We start from the raw sequence: 21,356 nt of genomic DNA, 5'->3' as shown, positions 1-21,356 counted from the left end.
TTTTTGGGTTGTGGGAGTGAAACCGACGCAGACACGGGGAGAACGTGCAAACACCACACGGACAGTGACCCTGGGCCGGGATTCAAACCCGGGTCCTCAGCTGCGTAGGCAGCAATGCTAACCATTGTGCCACTGTTCTGCCCTAATGTTGTTCCTTTCTAACATCTTTTAGTTCTGATGAAATGTGAGCTCTTTCTCTCTCCTACCTGATCTTCTGAGTGCTTCTAGAATTTCCTGTTTTTATTTCTGAAGGCAGTGAAATTGCTAAAATACATAGTAGTTATTTTCCAATTGTACTCAAAAAATAAATAGGGAGAGAAATGCAACAATTGATGCTGCAGTTCAAAAGGAAATAGAGGTTGAAATGTTCTAATCAAAAAAGACATATGGAGCAGGTTATTGAACTTTAAGATAGATAAGGCTCCTGGATCTGATCACCTACATCTTAGGTTCTGAAGGAATTGGCTTGAATGATTGAGAGTTTTCTTGCAGATATTTTTGAGGATCTACCAGATTCGGGCCAGATCTCAGAGGAGTGGAAAAAAGAATGTCACTTCCATCTTCAAACACTGGGGTAAGGAAATGATCAGCTTGGAAGCCTTATATTCACCATTGGGAAAACAAAATATTATGATGGATAATATAAGGGAACATCTCGAGCTAAACTGAAAAAGCATAGTTTTCGAAATTGGCAGTCATGCCTTGTTGATATACAAATATTAAAATAAGTAGATGCACCAGCAAGAGCTGGGCTGCATTTGATTTTTTTCAAATTATTTCACGATATGTGGGTGCTGTTGGCTAGGCCAGCATTTATTGCCCATCCCCTAGTAAAGATGGTGGTGTGTCACCTTCTTGAACTGCTACTGTCCATGTGATGTAGGTACACCAAAAGTGCTATTACGAAGGGAGTTCCAAGATTTTTACCCAGCAATGTGAAGGAACGACAATGTCGTTCCAAGTCAGGATGGTGTGCAGCTTGGAGGGGAACGCCCGGTGGTGGTGTTCCCAGGCAGCTGTTGCCCTCATCTTTCTAGGTGGCAAAGATCACAGGTTTGGAAGGTGCTGTCTAAGGAGCCTTGTGAGGTCCTGCAATGCACCTCGTAGAATGTGCACACTGCTGTCACAGTAGTGGAGGGAGTGAATATTTAAAGTAGTAGATGGGGTGCCAATCAAATGGGCTGCTTTGTTCTGGATGGTGTCCAGCGTTTTGAGTGTTCTTGGAGTTGTACTCATGCAGGAAAGTGGAGAACATTCCATCACACTTCTCACTTGAGCCTTGTAGATGGTGGACACACTTTGAGATATCATAAGGCAAGTTACTCATTGCAGAATTCCCAGCCTCTGACATTATATAATAGCCACTGTGACAGCAATGTGTACCATCTACAAAGTTTATTGCAGGAATGCACATGGCTTTTTAGTCAGCACTTTCCTGAGGGCACGACCACTACCATTTGGAAGGACAGGGGCAGCAGACATATGGGAACACCACCACCTGGAGGTCTCCTCCAAATCATTCACCATCCTGACTTGGGAATATATAGCCATTCCTTCACTGTCACTGGGTCAAAATCCTGTACAGCACTGCGAGTGTGTCCACACCACACCTGCAACAATGGTTCAAGAAACACAGCTCACCATCACCTTCTCAAGGGCAATTAGCAAGGGGCTATAAATGCTGGTCCAGCCAATGACACTCACATCCCATAAATTAATTGTATATTGTATTTATATGGTTACTCCAGTCAGTTTCTAGTCAATGGTGACCCCTTGGATGTTGATAGAGGTGGATTCAGCGATGTTAATGCCATTGAATGTCATGGGGAGATGGTTCAATTCTCTTGTTTTAGAAATGGTCATTTGGTAAAAGTTGCATGGCATGCATGTTACTTTCCACTTATCAGCCAAAGTCTGACTAGTGGCCAGGGCTTGCTGCAAATGGACACAAACCGCTTCAGTATCTGAGGAGCAGAAAATGTGCTGAACTTTGTGCAGTTATCGGTGGGCATCCCCGATGAGGGAAGGTCATTGCTGAGGGAAGGTCAATGTTGAAGAAGTTGAAGATATTTGGGCCAAGGACACTACCCTGAGGAGCTCCTGCAGCAATGTTTGCAGCACTGAGATCATTGACCGCCAACAGCTACAACTGACTTCCTTGGTTCTAGCTATCACTCCAACCACAGGAGAGCTTTCCCTCCAATTCCCATTGACTCCAGTTTTGCTCGGACTCTTTGATGTTAAATTTGGTCTAAAGCTGCCTTGATGTCAAGGTCTCACCTCACCGCTAATGGAAAAATTGATTGGCTTCTGTGAACTGCTCAAAACCTTTGTTGGCAAACTTTCAGCCATTGTCGAAAATGACTAAGTCTTGAATGCTGTGACTGGCAAAACATTATTTCAGCAGCACCATGACAACTTCCAAGGTGAGACTGTGCAGATGCTTAACCTCAATCCATCTGTGATTCACCTGAGAAGGAGCCAGCAATTCGAAACAAACCTGTTCGACTTTAACCTGGTGTTGTAAGACTTCTTACTGTGCTCAATCCATCTGGACTAATAATCAATAACTGTGGGGAATTTCTTCCCTTTGAGTGCAAAAATATCCAATCCAAGATGTTCCAGAGTGTGGACAGAAATGAGACACCATTAATATTTCCTCTTTATGAATGATCGGACAGGTGATGTAGTTTGAAGTCATTTCTTCTCATAACTTTGAGACTCGTAGTCACCAGAATTTTGTACTCAGACACTCTGTATTGCCCAAGTGTACTCTCTAAAAAATATCAAGTCAGAGGACTCCTACAGTCCAAAGATGTGAAGGTTAGGTGGATTGGCCATTCTAAATTGCCCCTTAGTTGTCAATAGGTTAGGTGGGGTTACTGGGTTACGGGATAGGATGGAAGCATGGGCTTAAGTAGGATGCGCTTTCTAAGGGCCGGATGGGCCGAATGGCCTCCTTCTACACTGTAAATTCTATGATTCTATGACTCTCAGTATGACCAATCTCTGATCATAAATCAGCAAGTCATCCGATGACTTTGTTACGTGAAGTACTGCTTCAGGATAAGATTATTTCAATATCCTTTGATACAAATTCAAGCCAATTTATCACTTTTGTGCCTTTCAAATTTCACTTAGCCGCTATGTTGTTGTTGGTAGGAATTATGGGGTCAATGAAGTATTGGACTCCAAATCTTGAACAAAATTGTGGACCACTTGTTCAGATTTCTCAACTGGAATGTGTGGCAATGTATTTTCTATAGTATGTTTTCTTCCTTGGAACTGGTTCTAGCTTCTAGTTTCAATGTAATTGATAAGCCGTTTTCAGCTTCCCCAGAAAGATTATAAATTCTTGTTTCTGAATTAATTTGGTTTGTCTTGGCTTCCCAATTCTTCCACTTAATAGATCAGTTGTATATCTTTGTCAGATTTCCAGTTTAATAGTAAAGTTCTTGAGTTGGATCATGTCCAATGTTTCTGTGATTTGTCTTTCTTTATAATGAAGTGTAGTAGTCAACTGTCTTTGACCTTCAGTTGAATGCTTCCTGGTCTGAGGAATTGTATGGTCGATTGCTGGAGGACACAGCTCTGTGTCTGAAAGAATGGAAATTCTAGCTCCAGTGTCTAATTAGAAATTTATTTTATATCCGTTGACCATAATGTCTGCGCTCCAATAGCTCCCATTGGATCTTGTAATTTCTCCCAAGAATGGCACTTCATTGTCCTTTGCATGTTCAATTTCTTGAATGTTATTTGCTTCAACATTTTTGACTTGGGTACATTTTGTTGTGGCACACAGTTTTAAAACTTCCTCCTTTCGTACACAAGTGGCATTCCATATTTTTGACAGAACACGCTTCGCACGGGGCGGTACGTGGCACAGCAGTCAGCACTGCAGCCTACGGCACTGAGGGCCCAGGTTGAAATCCCGGCCCTGGGTTAATGTAAGTGTGGAGTTTGCACATTCTCCCCGTCTCTGCATGGGTTTCACCCCCACAACCCAAAAATGTCCACGTTAGGTGGAGTGGCCATGCTAAATTGCCCCTTAATTGGAAGAAAAATTAGGTATTCCAAATTTACAGGAGAAAAAGAAAAAAAAAGAACACGCTTCGCACTGATGCAGCCTTTTCTTTCCAGAGCAAGAACACTGAGGGTGGGATTCTCCGGCCGCACCTGCCCCGGCTACTGGAGAATCCCACCCAAGGTCCATGGGCTTTACCATTGTCCGCCTCTCGCCCATAGCGATCTTGCAGTGGGCGGGGAGGAGGAATCCAGCCCTGACTAGTGGTGTCTACCATGCCCTCTTTGTTCTTTCCCTGCTTTTGAGAGATGCGCTGTTACTATGTCCTGCAAAATCTTCCTTTTCCCTCTATTGAAGACACAATCTTCTTCTCAGGATATGAAAAGTCAGAAGAATTTTTCTCATCGAGAAACATGAAAATAATTATAGAATTAAAGTAAAGTCACCATAGCCACAGATGACCATAGGCTGCTTTCCCCTTTGAGGGGGAGAGCTGACTTGTGCTGATTTAACCTGAGCATCACCACAGCTCAGCTGATGGTCAAGGTTGAGAAGACGGGCCTTCATGAATAACCTCAGCCGATATGAGTACTGAATCCACACTGTTGGCCTTGCTCTGCATCACGAACCAGCTGACTAGCCAACTGAGCTGAATTGACACCCATTAACTAGTGCCATTGTAAATACCACAGTTGCCAAGATATCTTGTCAATTGCAACTCCAATAGCAATCTTGTCAATAACATTCCAAAAACACAAGAAAGCTTATAATCACACCCCCGAGCTTAGTGAGGAAGAGCAGCTCGAGAGTTGCAGTCCAAAGGATGCAAGCAGCCCAACAGGGAATTCAGTGATTGGGACCAAGTCGGGAAACAAGAAGAGGGAGGCACCCAGTATCTGCAAGGGCGAGGCGAGCTACTGGGACGGGCCGGTGTGACTATTACGAAGAGGAGGAAGGACGATGCCATTCCTGGGGAGCGGGAAGGAGGTGAGGACGAGGATGTAGACAGTGACATAGCTAGGAAAAGGGAAAGGGATGTAAGGCAGGAATTCTGGGAGCTAGGGTGAAACTTGTCTCTGGCACAGAGTCTGTCCCTGTTGCTTAGAAGGGAAGGAGGGAAAGGAAAAGAACACTAGTCATTGGAGACTCCATAGTTAGGGGGATAGATAGGAGATTCTGTGGGAACGAGAGAGAATCGCGGTTGGTGTGTTTCCTCCCAGGTGCCAGGGTCTGCGATGTCTCGGATCGTGTTTTTGGGATCCTTAAGGGGGAGGGGGAGCAGCCCCAAGTCGTGGTCCACATAGGTACCAACGACATAGGTGGGAAAAGGGATAGGGATGTAAGGCAGGAATTCAGGGAGCTGGGGTGGAAACTTAGATACAGGACAAACAGAGTTATTATCTCTGGGTTGTTGTCCGTGCCACGTGCTAGCGAGACAAGGAATAGGGAGAATGAACAGTTGAACACGTGGCTACAAGGATGGTGCAGGAGGGAGGGTTTCAGATACCTGGATAATTGGGGCTCATTCTGGGGTAGGTGGGGCCTCTACAAACGGGGTGGTCTACACCTGGACCAGAGGGGTACCAATATCCTGGGGGGGGGAATTTGCTAATGCTCTTCGGGAGGGTTTAAACTAATTCAGCAGGGGGTTGGGAACCTGAATTGTAGCTCCAGTACACAAGAGGTTGAGAGTAGTGAGGCCAGGAGTAAGGTTTCAAAGGAGTGTACCGGCAGGAAGGAAGGTGGTTTAAAGTGCGTCTACTTCAATGCCAGGAGCATCCAGAATAAGGTGGGTGAGCTTGCGGCATGGGTTGGTACCTGGGACTTCGATGTTGTGGCTATTTCGGAGACATGGATAGAGCAGGGCGAGGAATGGTTGTTGCAGGTGCCGGGGTTTAGATATTTCAGTAAGCTCAGGGAAGGTGGTAAGAGAGGGGGAGGGGTGGCATTGCTAGTCAAGGACAGTATTACGGTGGCTGAGAGGACATTTGATGAGGACTCGAATACTGAGGTAGTATGGGCTGAGTTAAGAAACAGGAGAGGTCACCCTGTTAAGGGTTTTCTATAGGCCTCCGAAAAGTTCCAGAGATGTAGAGGAAAGGATTGCAAAGATGATTCTGGATAGGAGCGAAAGTAACAGGGTAGTTGTTATGGGGGACTTTAACTTTCCAAATATTGACTGGAAACACTACAGTTCGAGTACTTTAGATGGGTCCATTTTTGTCCAATGTGTGCAGGAGCATTTCCTGACGCAATATGTAGATAGGCCAACGAGAGGCGAGGCCGTATTGTATTTGGTACTGGGTAATGAACCAGGACAGGTGTCAGATTTGGAGGTAGATGAGCACTTTGGTGATAGTGACCACAATTTGATTACGTTTACTTTAGTGATGGAAAGGGATAGGTATATACCGCAAGGCAGGAGTCATATCTGGGGGAAAGGCAAATATGATGTGATGAGGCAAGACTTAGGATGCATCGGCTGGAGAGGAAAACTGCAGGGGATGGGCACAATGGAAATGTGGAGCATGTTCAAGGAACAGCTACTGCGTGTCCTTGATAAGTATGTACCTGTTAGGCAGGGAGGAAGTGGTCGAGCGAGGGAACCATGGTTTACTAAAGCAGTTGAAACACTTGTCAAGAGGAAGAAGGAGGCTTATGTAAAGATGAGACTTGATGGTTCAGTTAGGGCGCTTGAGAGTTACAAGTTAGCCAGGAAGGCTCTAAAGAGAGAGCTAAGAAGAGCCAGGAGAGAACATGAGAAGTCTTTGGCAGGTAGGATCAAGGATAACTCTAAAGCTTTCTGTAGATATGTCAGGAATAAAATAATGACTAGGGTAAGAGTAGGGCCAGTCAAGGACAGTAGTGGGAAGTTGTGCGTGGAGTCCCAGGAGATAGGAGAGGTGCTAAGTGAGTATTTTTCGTCCGTATTCACACAGGAAAAAGACAATGTTGTCGAGGAGAATACTGAGATACAGGCTACTAGATTAGAAGGGCTTGAGGTCCATAAGGAGGAGGTGTTAGCGATTCTGGAAAGTGTGAAAATAGATAAGTCCCCTGGGTCGGATGGGATTTATCCTAGGATTCTCTGGGAAGCTAGGGAGGAGATTGCTGAGCCTTCGGCTTTGATCTTTGAGTCATCTTTGTCTACAGGAATAGTGCCAGAAGACTGGAGGATAGCAAATGTTGTCCCCCTTGTTCAAGAAGGGGAGTAGAGATAACCCCGGTAACTGTAGACCAGTGAGCCTTGCATCCTGGAGGAGGGCGTAGAAGGATGGGTGAGTAAATTTGCAGATGACACTAAAGTCAGTGGAGTTATGGACAGTGCAGAAGGATGTTACAAGTTACAGAGGGACATAGATAAGCCGCAGAGCTGGGCTGCCAGGTGGCAAATGGAGTTTAATGCAGAAAAGTGTGAGGTGACTCATAGGAATAACAGGAAGACAGAGTACTGGGCTAATGGTAAGTAATTGGTCGTGTGGACGAGCAGAGAGATCTCGGTGTCCATGTCCACAGATCCCTGAAAGTTGCCACCCAGGTTGAGAGGGTTGTTAAGAAGGCGTATGGTGCGTTAGCTTTTATTGGTAGAGGAATTGAGTTTTGGAGCCATGAGGTCATGTTGCAGTTGTACAAAACTCTGGTGCGGCCGCATTTGGAGTATTGCGTGCAGTTCTGGTCGCCGCATTATAGGAAGGATGTGGAAGCATTGGAAAGGGTACAGAGGAGATTTACAAAGATGTTGCCTGGTATGGAGGGAAGATGTTACGAGGAAAGGCTGAAGGACTTGAGGCTGTTTTCGTTAGAGAGAAGAAGGTTAAGAGGTGACTTAATTGAGGCATACAAGACGATCAGAGGATTAGATAGGGTGGGCATTGAGAGCCTTTTTCCTTGGATGGTGGTGTCCAGCACGAGGTGACATAGCTTTAAATTGAGGGGAGATAGTTATAGGACAGATGTCAGAGGTAGATTCTTTACTCAGAGAGTAGTAAGGGCGTGGAATGCCCTGCCTGCAACAGTAGTAGACTCGCCAACACTAAACACATTCAAATGGTCATAGGATAGGCATATGGACGATAAGGGAATAGTGTAGATGGGCTTTAGAGTGGTTTCACAGGTCGGCACAGCATTGAGGGCCGAAGGGCCTGTACTGCGCTGTGATGTTCTATGTTCTACTCCAGGTGTTGGCATGGTGGTGCCACGAGTGGTTGTGTGGACCAGTGCTGAACGCCGGCTGCGGCCTCGCTGGGGAGGCCAGTGGGTACCACAATGCCGTGGATATCGGGTAAGTTCGCTGAAGTCGGTTTCAAACTGGCTTCAGCGCGTGATGGTTGTTACCGCCCTTTCAGGGTGGGATTCTGACACCGATGCCTCGTGGGACTTGGGTGAATCCCACAAGGCATGATGACTACAGGAAGTCCATGAGACGGCTCTCTCGTAATTCACCGGTTGCACCGCGCTCAAGCGAAAGCGCAATGCGGCCGGTGGATCATACTTCAATCAAAAGTACATCCATTGATTTCGTAACATCAGCAATTGATCGCAATCTCTGTTTGGTGTGATGGACCCCATCAAACAGTGGTGGACGTGAAGAGGTAGAGTAGTAAATGGATTTTGTGTTTCGTCATGCTCACAGGTAGATTTCAAAGATACGAGGAAACTTTATCTCCATCAAAAGGAGCAGTAGATGTGTGTATTTTGTAGCACTTTGTCTTGAAATTAAGTGCCTGACATAATGCCCCAAACGATCACCAAGGTAAATCTAAAATATGCCATGTCATAGAGTCCTGGATGTTTCCAGCATGGAAACATGCCCTTTGGCCCAGCTTGTCCATGCCTTCCAGTTTCTATCACTAAGCTAATTCCACTTGCCCACATTTGGTCCATTTCCCTCTATACCCACCCTGTCCATGTAACTGTCTAAATTTTTTTTAAAGGATAAAATTGTACCCGTCTCTACCACTGCCTCTGGCAGCTCGTTCCAGATGCTCACCACCCCCTGTGTGAAGAAATGATCCCATGGTCTCTTTTGTATCTCTCCCCTCTCACCGTAAACCTATGCCCTGTAGTTCTAGACTCCTCTACCTTTGGGAAAAGATGTTGACTTCATCCATGCCCCTCATTATTTTATAGACCTCTATAAGATCACCTCTAAGCCTCCCACAATCCAGGGAAAAAGGTCCCAGTGTATCCAGCCTCTCCTTATAGGTAAGATCATCAAGTCCTTGTAGCATCCTCATAAATCTCTTCTGCACTCTTTCTAGTTTAACAATATCCTTCCTATAATGTGACCAGAACCGTATTCTATGTATGGTCTTACTAATGTCTTGTTCAACTTCAACAAGACCTCCCAACTCCTGTATTCAATATTCTGACCAATAAAATCTAGTCTGCTGAATGACCTCTTCACCATCTTTCCACCTGTGACTCCACCTTCAAGGAGCTATGAACCTGTACCCCAAGATCTCTCTGTTCTGCAACTCTCCCCAACTCCCTAACATTAACTGAGTAGGTCCTGCCTTGATTTGATCTACCAAAATACATCACCTCACATTTATCCAAATTAAACTCCATCTGCCGTCCATCAGCCCACAGGCCCAATTGGTCAAGATCCTGTTGCAATCTTATATAACCTTCTTCACTATCCACTATGTCATCAATCTTGGTGTCATCTGCAAACTTACTAACCATGCCTCCTACATTCTCATCCAAATCATTAGTATATATAACAAATAACAGCACCGATCCCTGAGGCACACCACTAGTCACAGGCCTCCGGTTTGAAAATCAACCCTCCACAACCACCCTTTGGCTTCACCAAGCCAATTTTGTAACCAATTGGCTACCTCACCCTGGATTCTGTGAGATTTAACCTTTTGCAACAACCTACCATGTGATACTTTGTCAAACGCCTTGCTAAAGTCCATGTAGACAACGTTGACTGCACTGCCCTCATCTACCTTCTTGGTTACCCCTTCAAAAAACTCAATCAAATTGGAGAGACATGACTTTCCCCTGACAAAGCCATGCTGACTTTCTCTATTCAGCCCTTGCCTGTCTAAATGCTTGTAGATCCTGTCCCTCGGAATACCTTCGAACTCTAACAATTTACTCCCTACAGAAGTAAGTCTAACCAGTCTGTAGTTCCCAGGTTTATCCCTACAGCCCTTCTTAAACAAGTGCACAACATTTGCTACCCTCCAAACTTCAGGCACCTCTCCTGTGGCTGTCGGTGATTCAAATATCTCTGCTAGGGGGTCAGCAATTTCCTCCCTAGCCTCCCACAACGTCCTGGGATACATTTCATCAGGTCACGGGGATTTATCTATCTTGATGCACTTTAATACCTCGAGCATCTCCTTCTCTGTAACACGTACACTCCTCAAGACATCACTTTTATTTCCCCAATTTTCGTGCCTTTCTTAACGGTAAATACGGACGAGAAATATTCATTTAGGACCTCTCCCATCCCTTGTGGATCTGCACATAGATGACCTTGTTTATCCTTAAGAGGCCCTACCATCTCCCTCGTCACCCTTTTACCCTTTATGTATCTGTAAAAGCTCTTTGGATTTTCCTGATTTGATCTTAGTTTCAGACTAGTTCAGCACAACATCGTGGGCCGAAGGGCCTGTACTGTACAGTTCTATCTGCCAAAACAATCTCATGTCCCCTTTTTGCCCTCTCAAATGCTGTTAAATTGTTGTTGAAACATAGACACATATGAAGCTATCAGACAGAAGGTGCAGAACAGCTCAAGAGCCAGGGGAAATATCTTCTCACTGATTTTGTTGCAAATGGATTGAGATCTCAATCAAGCTAGATGATTTCAAAAGTATCCTCTCTCTGGATCAATTATGGAAAGTTCTGCCTGTCATAATGGCCTGAGAGCAACAATGAAAGAGAGAATGGGCTGCAAGGAAGATTTGACACAGTACAGCCTTCCCGTCCAAAAAACAGCAGCTCAAGGCTATGAACCACAAGCTACAGGAAGAAATTGTGGCACCGTCAAAAATAGGCGCGATACAACTGTTATTTTATTTTTTAAAAAATAATTTTTATTCAAATATTCACAAAATATGAATAACAAAAAATACTAAGAAAAGAAAGAACAACTCCCCCCCGTGTATACAAAAAGGGGGGTCATTAGCAAAGAACAAATATACACGTGCCTTCAGCCCAAAACAAAGAGATGACCCCCCCCTCCCCCGGTTGCTGCTGCTGCTGGCCTTTTTCTACCGTTCTGCCAGGAAATCTAGGAATGGTTGCCACCTCCTGAAGAACCCCTGCACTGATCCCCTTAGGGCAAATTTCACCCTCTCCAATTTAATAAACCCCGCCATATCGTTGATCCAGGCCTCCACGCTTGGGGGCCTCGCATCCTTCCACTAAAGAAGAATCCTCCGCCGGGCTACTAGGGACGCAAAGGCCAGAATGCCGGTCTCTTTGGCATCCTGCACTCCTGGCTCCTCTGCAACCCCAAATATTGCGAGCCCCCAGCCCGGGGCTCCCTAAGCACCTAATATACCTGTCCTCGCTCCCAAAGAACCGGCTCATCCTTGTCCCGGTCATGTGAGCCCTATGCAGCACCTTAAACTGTATGAGGCTAAGCCTTGCACAAGAAGAGGAGGAGTTCACCCTTCCTAGGGAGTCCGTCCACGTCCCCTCCTCAATCTCCTCGCCCAGCTTCTCCTCCCATTTACCCTTCAGCTCCTCCACCGAGGCCTCGTCTACCTCCTGCATCACTTGGTACGTTGCCGAGATGATCCTCCCCTCTCCAACCCACACCCCCGAGAGCACCCTGTCCTCGACCCCCCGCGGCGGCATCAGAGGGAACTCCGCCACCTGCCGCCTGACAAACGCCCTTACCTGCATTTACCTAAAGATGTTCCCCGGGGGGAGCCCAAACTTCCCTTCCAGCTCACCATGGCTCGCAAACTTCCCGTCTACAAACAGGTCCCTCAACCTCCTAACACCTGCCCTGTGCCAACTCAGGAACCTGCCGCCAATTCTCCCTGGGACAAACCGGTGGTTCCCCGTATCAGGGACCCAATCGAGGCCCCCACCTCCCCCCTGTGCTGTCTCCATTGCCCCCAATTTCTGAGGGTAGCCGCCACCACCGGGCTCGTGATATACCTCGTTGGAGGGAGCGGCAGCGGCGCCTTTATTAACGCCTCCAGGCTCGTGCCCACACAGGACGCCATCTCCATCCTCTTCCATGCTGCCCCTTCCCTGTCCATCACCCACTTACACACCATCGCTGCATTGGCAGCCCAATAATACCCACATTGGTTGGGCAGCGCCAGCCCCCCCCTATCCCTGCCCCGCTCCAGGAACACCCTTCTTACCCTCGGGGTCCCGTGCGCCCACACAAACCCCGTAATGCTCCTGTTAACCCACCTGAAAAAGGCCTTCGGGATAAGGATGGGGAGGCACTGGAACAGGAACAGAAATCTCACCTTGACTGATTGCACCCTACCCGCCAGAGACAGCGGCAACATGTCCCATCTCTTCAACTCCTCCTCCATTTGCTCTACCAGCCTTGTGAGGTTAAGCTTGTGCAAGGCCCTCCAGCTCCTGGCCACCTGGACCACCAAGTACCTGAAGCTCCTCTCCGCCCTTTTTAGTGGGAGCCTACCAATCCCCCCCTCCTGGTCCCCCGGGTGTACAACGAACAGCTCGCTCTTCCCCAAATTGAGCTTGTACCCTGAGAAATCCCCAAATTCCCTGAAAATCCTCATCACCTCCTGCATTCCCCCCACCGGGTCTGCCACATACAACAATAGGTCATCCGCATAAAGCGACACTCGGCGTTCCTCCCCACCCCGCACCAGCCCCCTCCAGTTCCTCGATACAACTGTTATTTTAATGACACGTAGTACATCTCTTTCTGTGACCAATGAAGCAGTCTAATCAGGACAAGATGATTAAGTGATTTTAATTTGTTCAATGACCTCCCAAGTCTGATATATAAATGATGCAAATTATTTTTCATCATCTTGCTAGAATGTTGGAGGCGCCTGCACCCCCAAGGCAAGCTCCCCATCTGGAGCATAAAGAAGCCAGCTAGCAGTTGTATCTTGTAATTAATGGCAGAGTAATAATTCTTAGAATTAATTTTCAAAACTACTGATAATTATGTCGGTTTCAGCAAAAAGTGATGGATCATTATGATGGCAGGTGCAGTGTTACATTTTCCTCCAGAACCAGAGCGTGGGGATTTTCCGCACATTATAACCCGATGGAGGCCATGGGGTCTGCAACATCAGATTCTCCCTGGCCTCACTTGAATAAGATCTATCCCGATGAGGGGGTGGAGGTACACCCCTAAGCAAGGGATCCATGGGACATAATTAGCCTGGCCCAAGTGTGGGCTGGGTGCGGGAGACCCTTCGGTGAGTAGGAATTGTATTGAGTAGGGTAAATAAATATTGAGTTTTTCTAACAGTAATCGCTTCCATGCGGTCACTCGCCAGGAACTTTAGACTGGCAGTGAGGATGGGATTGGCCAGGCTGGCCTTGGTCCCGACTCCACGTGGATTTTGCGGGATCTTTCCAAGGAGCCATGTACTTACTCATTGTAGATGCCGAGTCGAAGGACGGGAGTCCACCGCATGTGCACAATGACGTCGTGGGCTATCATTGAGAAGCTCCGACAAACATTCAGCACCCATAGGCTTCACGAGGAGGTAGTGTCAGACATGGCATGGCTTTCATGAGCGAGGAGTTCTGCGCTTTCATGAAGATAAACAGGGTCCGCCATGTACGGACAGCGCCTTACCACCCATCTTCCAACCGATTGGTCAAACGGGTGGTACAGACTTTTAAGTTAGAAACACGGCAGCAGACATCCGGTTCCCCAGAACCCAGTCTGGCCATTTTCCTCTTCTATTACTGCACCGCACCTCACACCACTACCAGGATAGCACCTTCGTAGTTGTTAATGGGCTGCCAGCTATACACGTGGTTGAGCCTCATTGTGCTGGACATTGGAGAGAAGGTCCATGACCAGCAAGAACACTCCGAAGCACGTCGAGAAAATTCTCCACAGACGATGTTCTCAGTGGCCATTGGGTGCTTCTCCCACAATCGGGACCACAGTGAAAATGGCGCAACCGATCGCTCGGTGACCCCTCCCAACACCCAGCTGCAACCCACCTGCGGGTCACGACCCGCACTTTGGAAAACCCCGGTCTAAAGTACTGTCTTCGAGTTGCAATCTCTTCTGGGGGTGTGGATTCAAATCCCATTTCTGACATTTGGTATTTTTCAGATTTGAGAGGCCAAATCATCTTCTTCAACTACCATTTCTTATTCTGAGTTCTTCACAAAAAAAAGTGATCAATTCAGGTCACAGTCTCCCAGGTATGGGTCAAACGGTCTCTTTCACGGATATATGTGCACAGGGTTGCAAGTGTGGCTTTCATGTCAGTCCACCATCTACATGGCATAAATCAGGAGCGTGATGGAATACTCTCCCATTTGCCCGGATGACTGTAGTTCGAACAACACTCAAGATGCTCGACACCATCCAGGACAAAGCAGCCTGCAGGATTGGCACCCCACCCACAAATATTCACACCCTCCACCACAAAAGCAGAGGCAGCCATCATTACCACCCACAAGACACACTGCAGGAATCACCAAGACTTCTCAGACAACATTTTCCAAACCCACGACCACTACCATCTGGAAGGTCAAGGGCAGCAGATACATGAGAATACCACCACATGAAAGTTCCCCTCCAAGCCATTCACTACCTGACTTGGAAATATACCACTGTTCCTTCACTGCCACTGGGTCAAAATTCTAGAATTCCCTCCCTAAGAGCACTTGGGTATACCTACTCTGCGTGGGCTGCAGAGGTGCAAGTAGGCAGCTCATCACGTCCTCCAGGGCAATTAGGGATGGGCAATAAATGCTGGCCATCCAGTGACGCTCATATCCCATGAATGACTCTGAAAAAATGTACCCTAAATAGAGTCAAAACAGTACAACTTGACATAGGATATGTTTCACAGCATAATCTGACCATTCTCTGATGAACACATTAAAGTACTAGATATATTAACAAGGGGCAAGATGGGGGTTCCCATTGATCAGAAACTGATCTGGACTAGCCACATTAATACTGTGGCTACCAGGGCAGGTCAAAGGCTAAGAATCCTATAGCGAGTAACTCACTTCCTGACTCCATCCCCACGCCCAAAAAGCCTGTCCACCATCTACGAGGCACAAGTCAGGAGTGTAATGGAACACCCTCTACTTGCCTGGTTGAGCACAGCTCCAACACTCAAGAAGCTTGAAACCATCCAGAACAAAGCAGCCCGCTTGATTGTTCCTCCTCCCACAAACATTCAATCCTCCACCACTGACAAACAGTGGCAGCGTGTGTACCATTTACAAGATGCACTGCATTAACTCACTAAGGTTCCTTAGACAGCACCTTCCAAGCCCATGACCACTACCATCTAGAAGGACAACAGCAGCAGATACCTGGGAGGTTCCCTTCCATGTCACTCACCATCCTGACTTGGAAATACATTGCCGTTCCTTCACTGTTTCTGGGGCAAAATCCTGGAACTCCCTTCCGAACAGCACAGTGGGTGTACCTACACCTTGAAGACTGCAGCAGTTCAAGAAGGCAACTCACCACCACCTTCTGAAGGGCAACTAGGAATGGGCAATAAGTGCTGGCCTAACCAACCGACACCCACATCCCATAAATGAATAAAAAATCAAATGTCTGTTATTTTTTAAATTCAGATTGTTCGTTAGCTGCACATCAAGTTGATGTGGTTATTTTAACTATAGAAAAGAAACCCCAACTGGGAAAACTAAGATACTTACCGTCTGTGTGTCCTGTGTACGGGTACAACAAAGAAAAAATTTCAATCTCCGGCTCCAGCTACTGGCCTGTTCTTCCTCCAAGCGATGGCTGGATCAAAAAAATATGCATTTATAGTCTTAAAAGATAGTTGACAAAGTTTAATACACTAAGACTAAGATACAAGGCTAATACACTAAGAGATCAGTTTTAAAGGTGCCTTCCCATGCTTATACAACTTCAAAATCTGAACAACTTAAAGATATAATAAGTGTCTTAAGAAAATCCTGAACTTCTTGCATCAGTCCCAATGGTTCAAGCAAATCCTGCTCCACTGCTCCAGATATTATATTCTCAAGGGCACACGTGGAGCAAGTGGTCTGGACTTAAATGGTAACTATTTGCAAAACCTCTCATGGGCTCATCACGTTTGGGTTTGGCTGGCAATCTTTCTCCCACTCCTCTACTCTTCTGCTCTTCTGAAGACATCAACCCTTCCAGCTTAGAGATGTTCGTGCCTCCTCAAGAGGGTATTCTTTACATATCAGCACAAATGGGGAGTGTTAAAGTTGTTCCATACTGTAGGACATTGAGCTTAAACCTGAGCCTATTGTCATAGACATCCAGCTGTAGCATCCTAAAAGCTGCTCCAGCTGATGTCAGCTATAGATCAGGATTGAAGATGAGACTTTTAGATTGGACCAGCTCATTATAAAATATGCCAAACATATAATGCACTCATTCAACTACTGATTGAAGAATATTAGCCTGTCATAATGGAATTTGTTTCATTAAATGCTTCAAACAAAGCACAGCAAAATCCAATTTTTAACGAGCAATTGCTATAGATAGAATGAAGCCAAGGTGACTACCCAAATTCAATCTGAATGGAAAAATAGCTGTCAGGCTTGAGCATTTAATCCATAATGAAACAAATCTCTGTTACCTGTTAAAAATATACGAGTGATTTTCAAGCTGTCTATAAGAATACAAAACAATGTTTAAGGATATCAAATATGTGGAAACAATTGCAAAGTAGATATCTGATCAAGGGGCTAAAGTAGCATCATAAATCTCATGGTAAAGCACATGCGGTTTGCTGATTGAGAGAATTGCATTACTGCCTTATAATTATTGAATCCTTACAGTGCTGAGGGAGGCTACTCGGCCTATTTGATATATAGAAGATAGGAGCAGGAGGCGGCCTTTTGGCCCTTCAAGCCTGCTCCGCCATTTATCACGATCATGGCTGATTATCCAACTCAATAGCCAAATCCTGCTTTCTGCCCATAACCTTTGATCCCATTCACCCCAAGTGCTATACCTAGCTGCCTCGTGAATATATGCAATATTTTAGCATCAACTACTTCCCTAGGTAATGAATTCCACAGGCTCACCACTCTTTGGGTGAAGAAATGTCTCCTCATCTCTATCCGAAATAGTTTACCCTAAATCCTCAGACTGTGACCCCTGGTTCTAGACACACCCATCATCGGGAATATCTTCCCTGCATCTACCCTGTGTCATGAGAGTGTCCCTTTAAGAAATGGTTTTGTCTTATCACATGGCTCAGTGTCATTGTGTGGGTGGAGCTGGGCTGTGTGGCTCTGGGTTTTTACTTTTGTTTTGAGCTGGGAGCTGGGCCGATGCATCCCCCAGCCCCCCACAAGCTTGTGCCGCGCGACTACCAGGCAACCCCGGGGGGCCCCGCTGTTATTTTTGCAGGCAAGCCAAGCACCCCCCGGCAGTGCTGCCTGGCCCACTCGTCCACCTGCAAAGGGTGCGGCAAAAAGGGCCATTTTGTGGCGGTATGGTAGGCCCGGGCGGTCACCGCCGTCTCCGGGGGCGAACCGGGGCCGCCACCACAACTCTCTCCATGGGCCACGTGTGGGCAGCGGGCACCGCCATCTTCATTTTCCCGAGCCACGTGCAGGCCCCGGGTGCAACTATCTTGTTCCCCAGGGACCACGTGCGATGGGTGGCCGCTGCCATCTTGCACACCCCAAGCCATGTGTGACCTGTGGCCGTTGCCATATTGGCTGGAGTCTCAGGACCCCGTTTCGGATGCCCACACACCACCCGAGGAAAATCGTCAACTTCTACCATGACTTGCCTCGGTGACCCTGGACCAGTCTCGGCCCCGAACGCCCTCGACCGTACTCATCAATGGGCGCAAAACATCCTGCCTGATCGATTCCGGGAGCACAGAGAGCTTCATACACCCCAACACGGTAAGGCGCTGTTCTCTTCCCATACATCCAGTTAACCAAAGAATCTCCCTGGCCACCAGGTCTCACTCTGTAGAGATCAAGGGGTTCTGCGTAGCTAACCTCACGGTCCAGGGAAGGGAATTAAAAATTTTCCGACTCTATGTCCTTCCTCACCTCTGCACTGCCAAGCTCCTAGGGTTAAATGTCCAATGCAACCTCCAGAGCTTAACCTTTAAATTCGGCGGCCCTATACCCCCCCTCACAGTCTGCAGCCTCATGACCATCAAGGTCGACCCACCTTCCCTTTTTGCAAACCTCACCCCGGATTGCAAGCCCGTCGCCACCAGGGGCAGACGGTACAGTGCCCAGGACCTTCATTTAGTCAGAAGTCCAGCGGCTATTGAAAGAAGGCATTATCGAGGCTAGCAACCTAGTGGTTGTAAAGACCGGGAGAAGCACAGGATGGTTATAGATTATAGTCAGACCATCAACAGGTATACGCAGCTCGGCGCGTACCCTCTCCCCCGCATATCTGATTTGGTCAATCAGATTGCACAATACAAGGTCTTTTCCACGGTGGACCACAAATCCGCCTACCACCAGCTCCCCATCCGCCCGGGCGACCGCAAATACACTGCATTCAAAGCAGATGGGTGGCTCTACCACTTCCTGAGGGTTCCCTTCGGTGTCACAAATGGAGTCTCGGTCTTCCAACGGGAGATGGACCGAATGGTTGCCCGGTACGGTTTGCAGGCCACGTTTCCGTACCTCGACAATGTCACCATCTGCGGCCACGACCAGCAGGACCACAACACCAACCTCCGAAAATTCCTCCATACTGCAAAAATCCTTAATCTCATCTACAACAAGGACAAATGCATGTTCAGCACCGACCGTCTAGCCATCCTCGGCTACATAGTGCATGATGGAGTTATAGGCCCAGATCCGGAACGCATGCACCCCTCATGGAGTTTCCCCTCCCCCACTGCTCCAAGGCCCTGAAACGATTCCTGGGATTTTTTTCATATTATGCCCAGTCGGTCTCCAATTATGCGGACAAGGCCCGCCCACTAATTCAATCCATGGTTTTTCCCCTGTCGGCAGAGGCCTGCCAGGCCTTCAGCCGCATAAAAGCGGACATCGCAAAGGCCACGATGCACGGAATCGACGAATCCCTTCCATTCCAAGTCTAGAGCGACGCGTCCGACATAGCTCTGACGGCCTCCCTCAACCAAGCAGGCAGGCCCATGGCCTTCTTCTCACGCATCCTCCATGATTCAGAAATCCGTCATGCCTCCGTTGAAAAGGAGGCCCAGGCCATAGTAGAAGCTGTGTGGCACTGGAGGCATTACCTGGCCGGCAGGAGATTCATGATCCTCACTGACCAACGGTCGGTTGCTTTCATGTTCGATAATGCAGTGGGGCAAGATAAAGAACAATAAGATCTTACGGTGGAGGATTGAGCTCTCCACCTACAACTATGAGATCTTGTATCATCCCGGGAAGCTAAACGAGCCTCCTGATGTCCTATCCCGCTGCACATGTGCCAAGGCAAAAGTGGACCGACTCCGGGCCCTCCATGAGGACCTCTGCCACCCGGGGTGACTCGATTCTTCCATTTTATTAAAACCCGCAACCTGCTCTACTCCATCGAGGAGGTCAGGACCGCCACCAGGAACTGCCAAATCTGTGCGGAGTGCAAGCCTCACTTCTATAGGCCAGGGAAAGTGCACCTGGTAAAGGCTTCCCGGCCCTTTGAATGCCTCAGCATGGACTTCAAAGGACCCCTCCTATCCACCGACCGCAACACGTACTTCCTGAACGTGATTGATGAATACTCCTGGTTCCCATTCGCCATTCCCTGCCCTGATATGACCGCAGCCACCGTCATAAAAGCCCTCCACAGTATCTTTACACTGTTCGGTTTCCCTGCCTACAAACACAGCGATAGGGGGTCCTCCTTCATGAGCGACGAACTGCATTAATTCCTGCTCAGCAAGGGCATTGCCTCGAGCAGGATGACCACTTATAACCCCCGGGGAACGGGCAGGTAGAGAGGGAGAACGGAACGGTCTGGAAGGCCGTCCTACTGGCCCTGCGGTCCAGAAATCTCCCAGTCTCCCGCTGGCAGGAGGTCCTCCCCGATGCACTCCACTCCATCGGATCACTGCTGTGTACCATGACAAACAAAACACCTCATGAATGTCTCCTTGTCTTCCCTTGGAGGTCCTCCTCCGGGACCTCGCTCCCGAACTGGCTGGCAGCTCCTGGACCCATCCTGCTCCGCAAACACGTGCGGGCTCACAAGTCGGATCCATTGGTCAAGAGAGTCCATTTCCTTCACACAAACTCTCAGTACGCCTACGTGGCGTACCCCGACGGCCGACAGGATACGGTCTCCCTATGGGACCTGGCGCCCGCTGGATCCCCACCCACAACCCTCCCCACCTACCCCACCCTCCCTCCAACCGGCGCACCCCACGGCCGCCCCCTTCCCAGGTGGATCAATTCTCCCACTGGTCCCATCTTGGGGTGATGAAGCTATCGAAGAAACCGAAGTCACGCTCCCGGAGTCACGGATGCCCGAGCCGGCGCCTGCATCACCGCCAAAACTGTGACATTCACAGAAGACGACCAAGGCCCCCGATCGACTAATTGCTTCATTTTGATATGTACATGTAAATAAATACTGTAAATAGTTGCGACATGTAACAAGGCAAAACACTCTACCACCTGCGGGTACCACTATAATCTCAACCTCTACCACTGTATAAAGCAAGACCACCACCCCCGCCGGACTCTTTTTTTTTTTAACAGGGAGTGAATGTGGTAGTCGGTATTAGGGGTATTACGGTACCCAGGTTGAGGCTGTAAGACCATTGGTGTGGGAGGTACCTGAGACAGCAAGATCATTGGTGAAGCCTGCCTGCTGGTTCCGCCCAGTATGGCGGAGTATAAGTCTGTGTCTCGCCAGCTGCTGCATTCTGTACCTGCACTGCTGGGGGAACCATCTAGTCCAATAAAGCCTTCAATTGTCATCCAATCTCGCTTCTGGAGTCATTGATCGAGCATCACAGGTTTCCTCCAACTCTCTGGCCAGGTCTCTCATCCTCTTCTGTCGGGTTTGATAACCAGCGAACATGCCACTCCTGGGGGAAACTACTCCTTTGATCTTCAATTACCCCTTTTCATCAAAATTCCACCCAACATCGGGAAAAAAGAGCTCTTTCCTGTGTCTTCGAGTAGGAGCTGCCCTGTCTGCGACCACTCACACCATGGCCACCACTGGAGGTCCTCT

General features: G+C 47.9%; 1 protein-coding gene across 2 annotated transcripts in view; it reads right to left on the bottom strand.

The window, feature by feature from the left end:
• Positions 1–21,356, bottom strand: part of LOC119971727 (diacylglycerol lipase-alpha-like) — a 367,691-nt gene that overhangs the window by 151,205 nt on the left and 195,130 nt on the right. For both annotated transcript variants that reach the window (XM_038807684.1, XM_038807683.1), the window contains one exon: positions 15,872–15,959. In XM_038807684.1, the coding sequence (XP_038663612.1) occupies positions 15,872–15,959 (88 nt within the window). The remainder of the gene's footprint in view (positions 1–15,871; positions 15,960–21,356) is intronic.

The sequence above is a fragment of the Scyliorhinus canicula genome, chromosome 9 (genome assembly GCF_902713615.1).
Source record: "Scyliorhinus canicula chromosome 9, sScyCan1.1, whole genome shotgun sequence".
Taxonomy (NCBI): Eukaryota; Metazoa; Chordata; class Chondrichthyes; order Carcharhiniformes; family Scyliorhinidae; genus Scyliorhinus; species Scyliorhinus canicula.
Note: the sequence above shows the minus strand (reverse complement) of the source record. Positions and strands in the feature narration are given on the sequence as shown.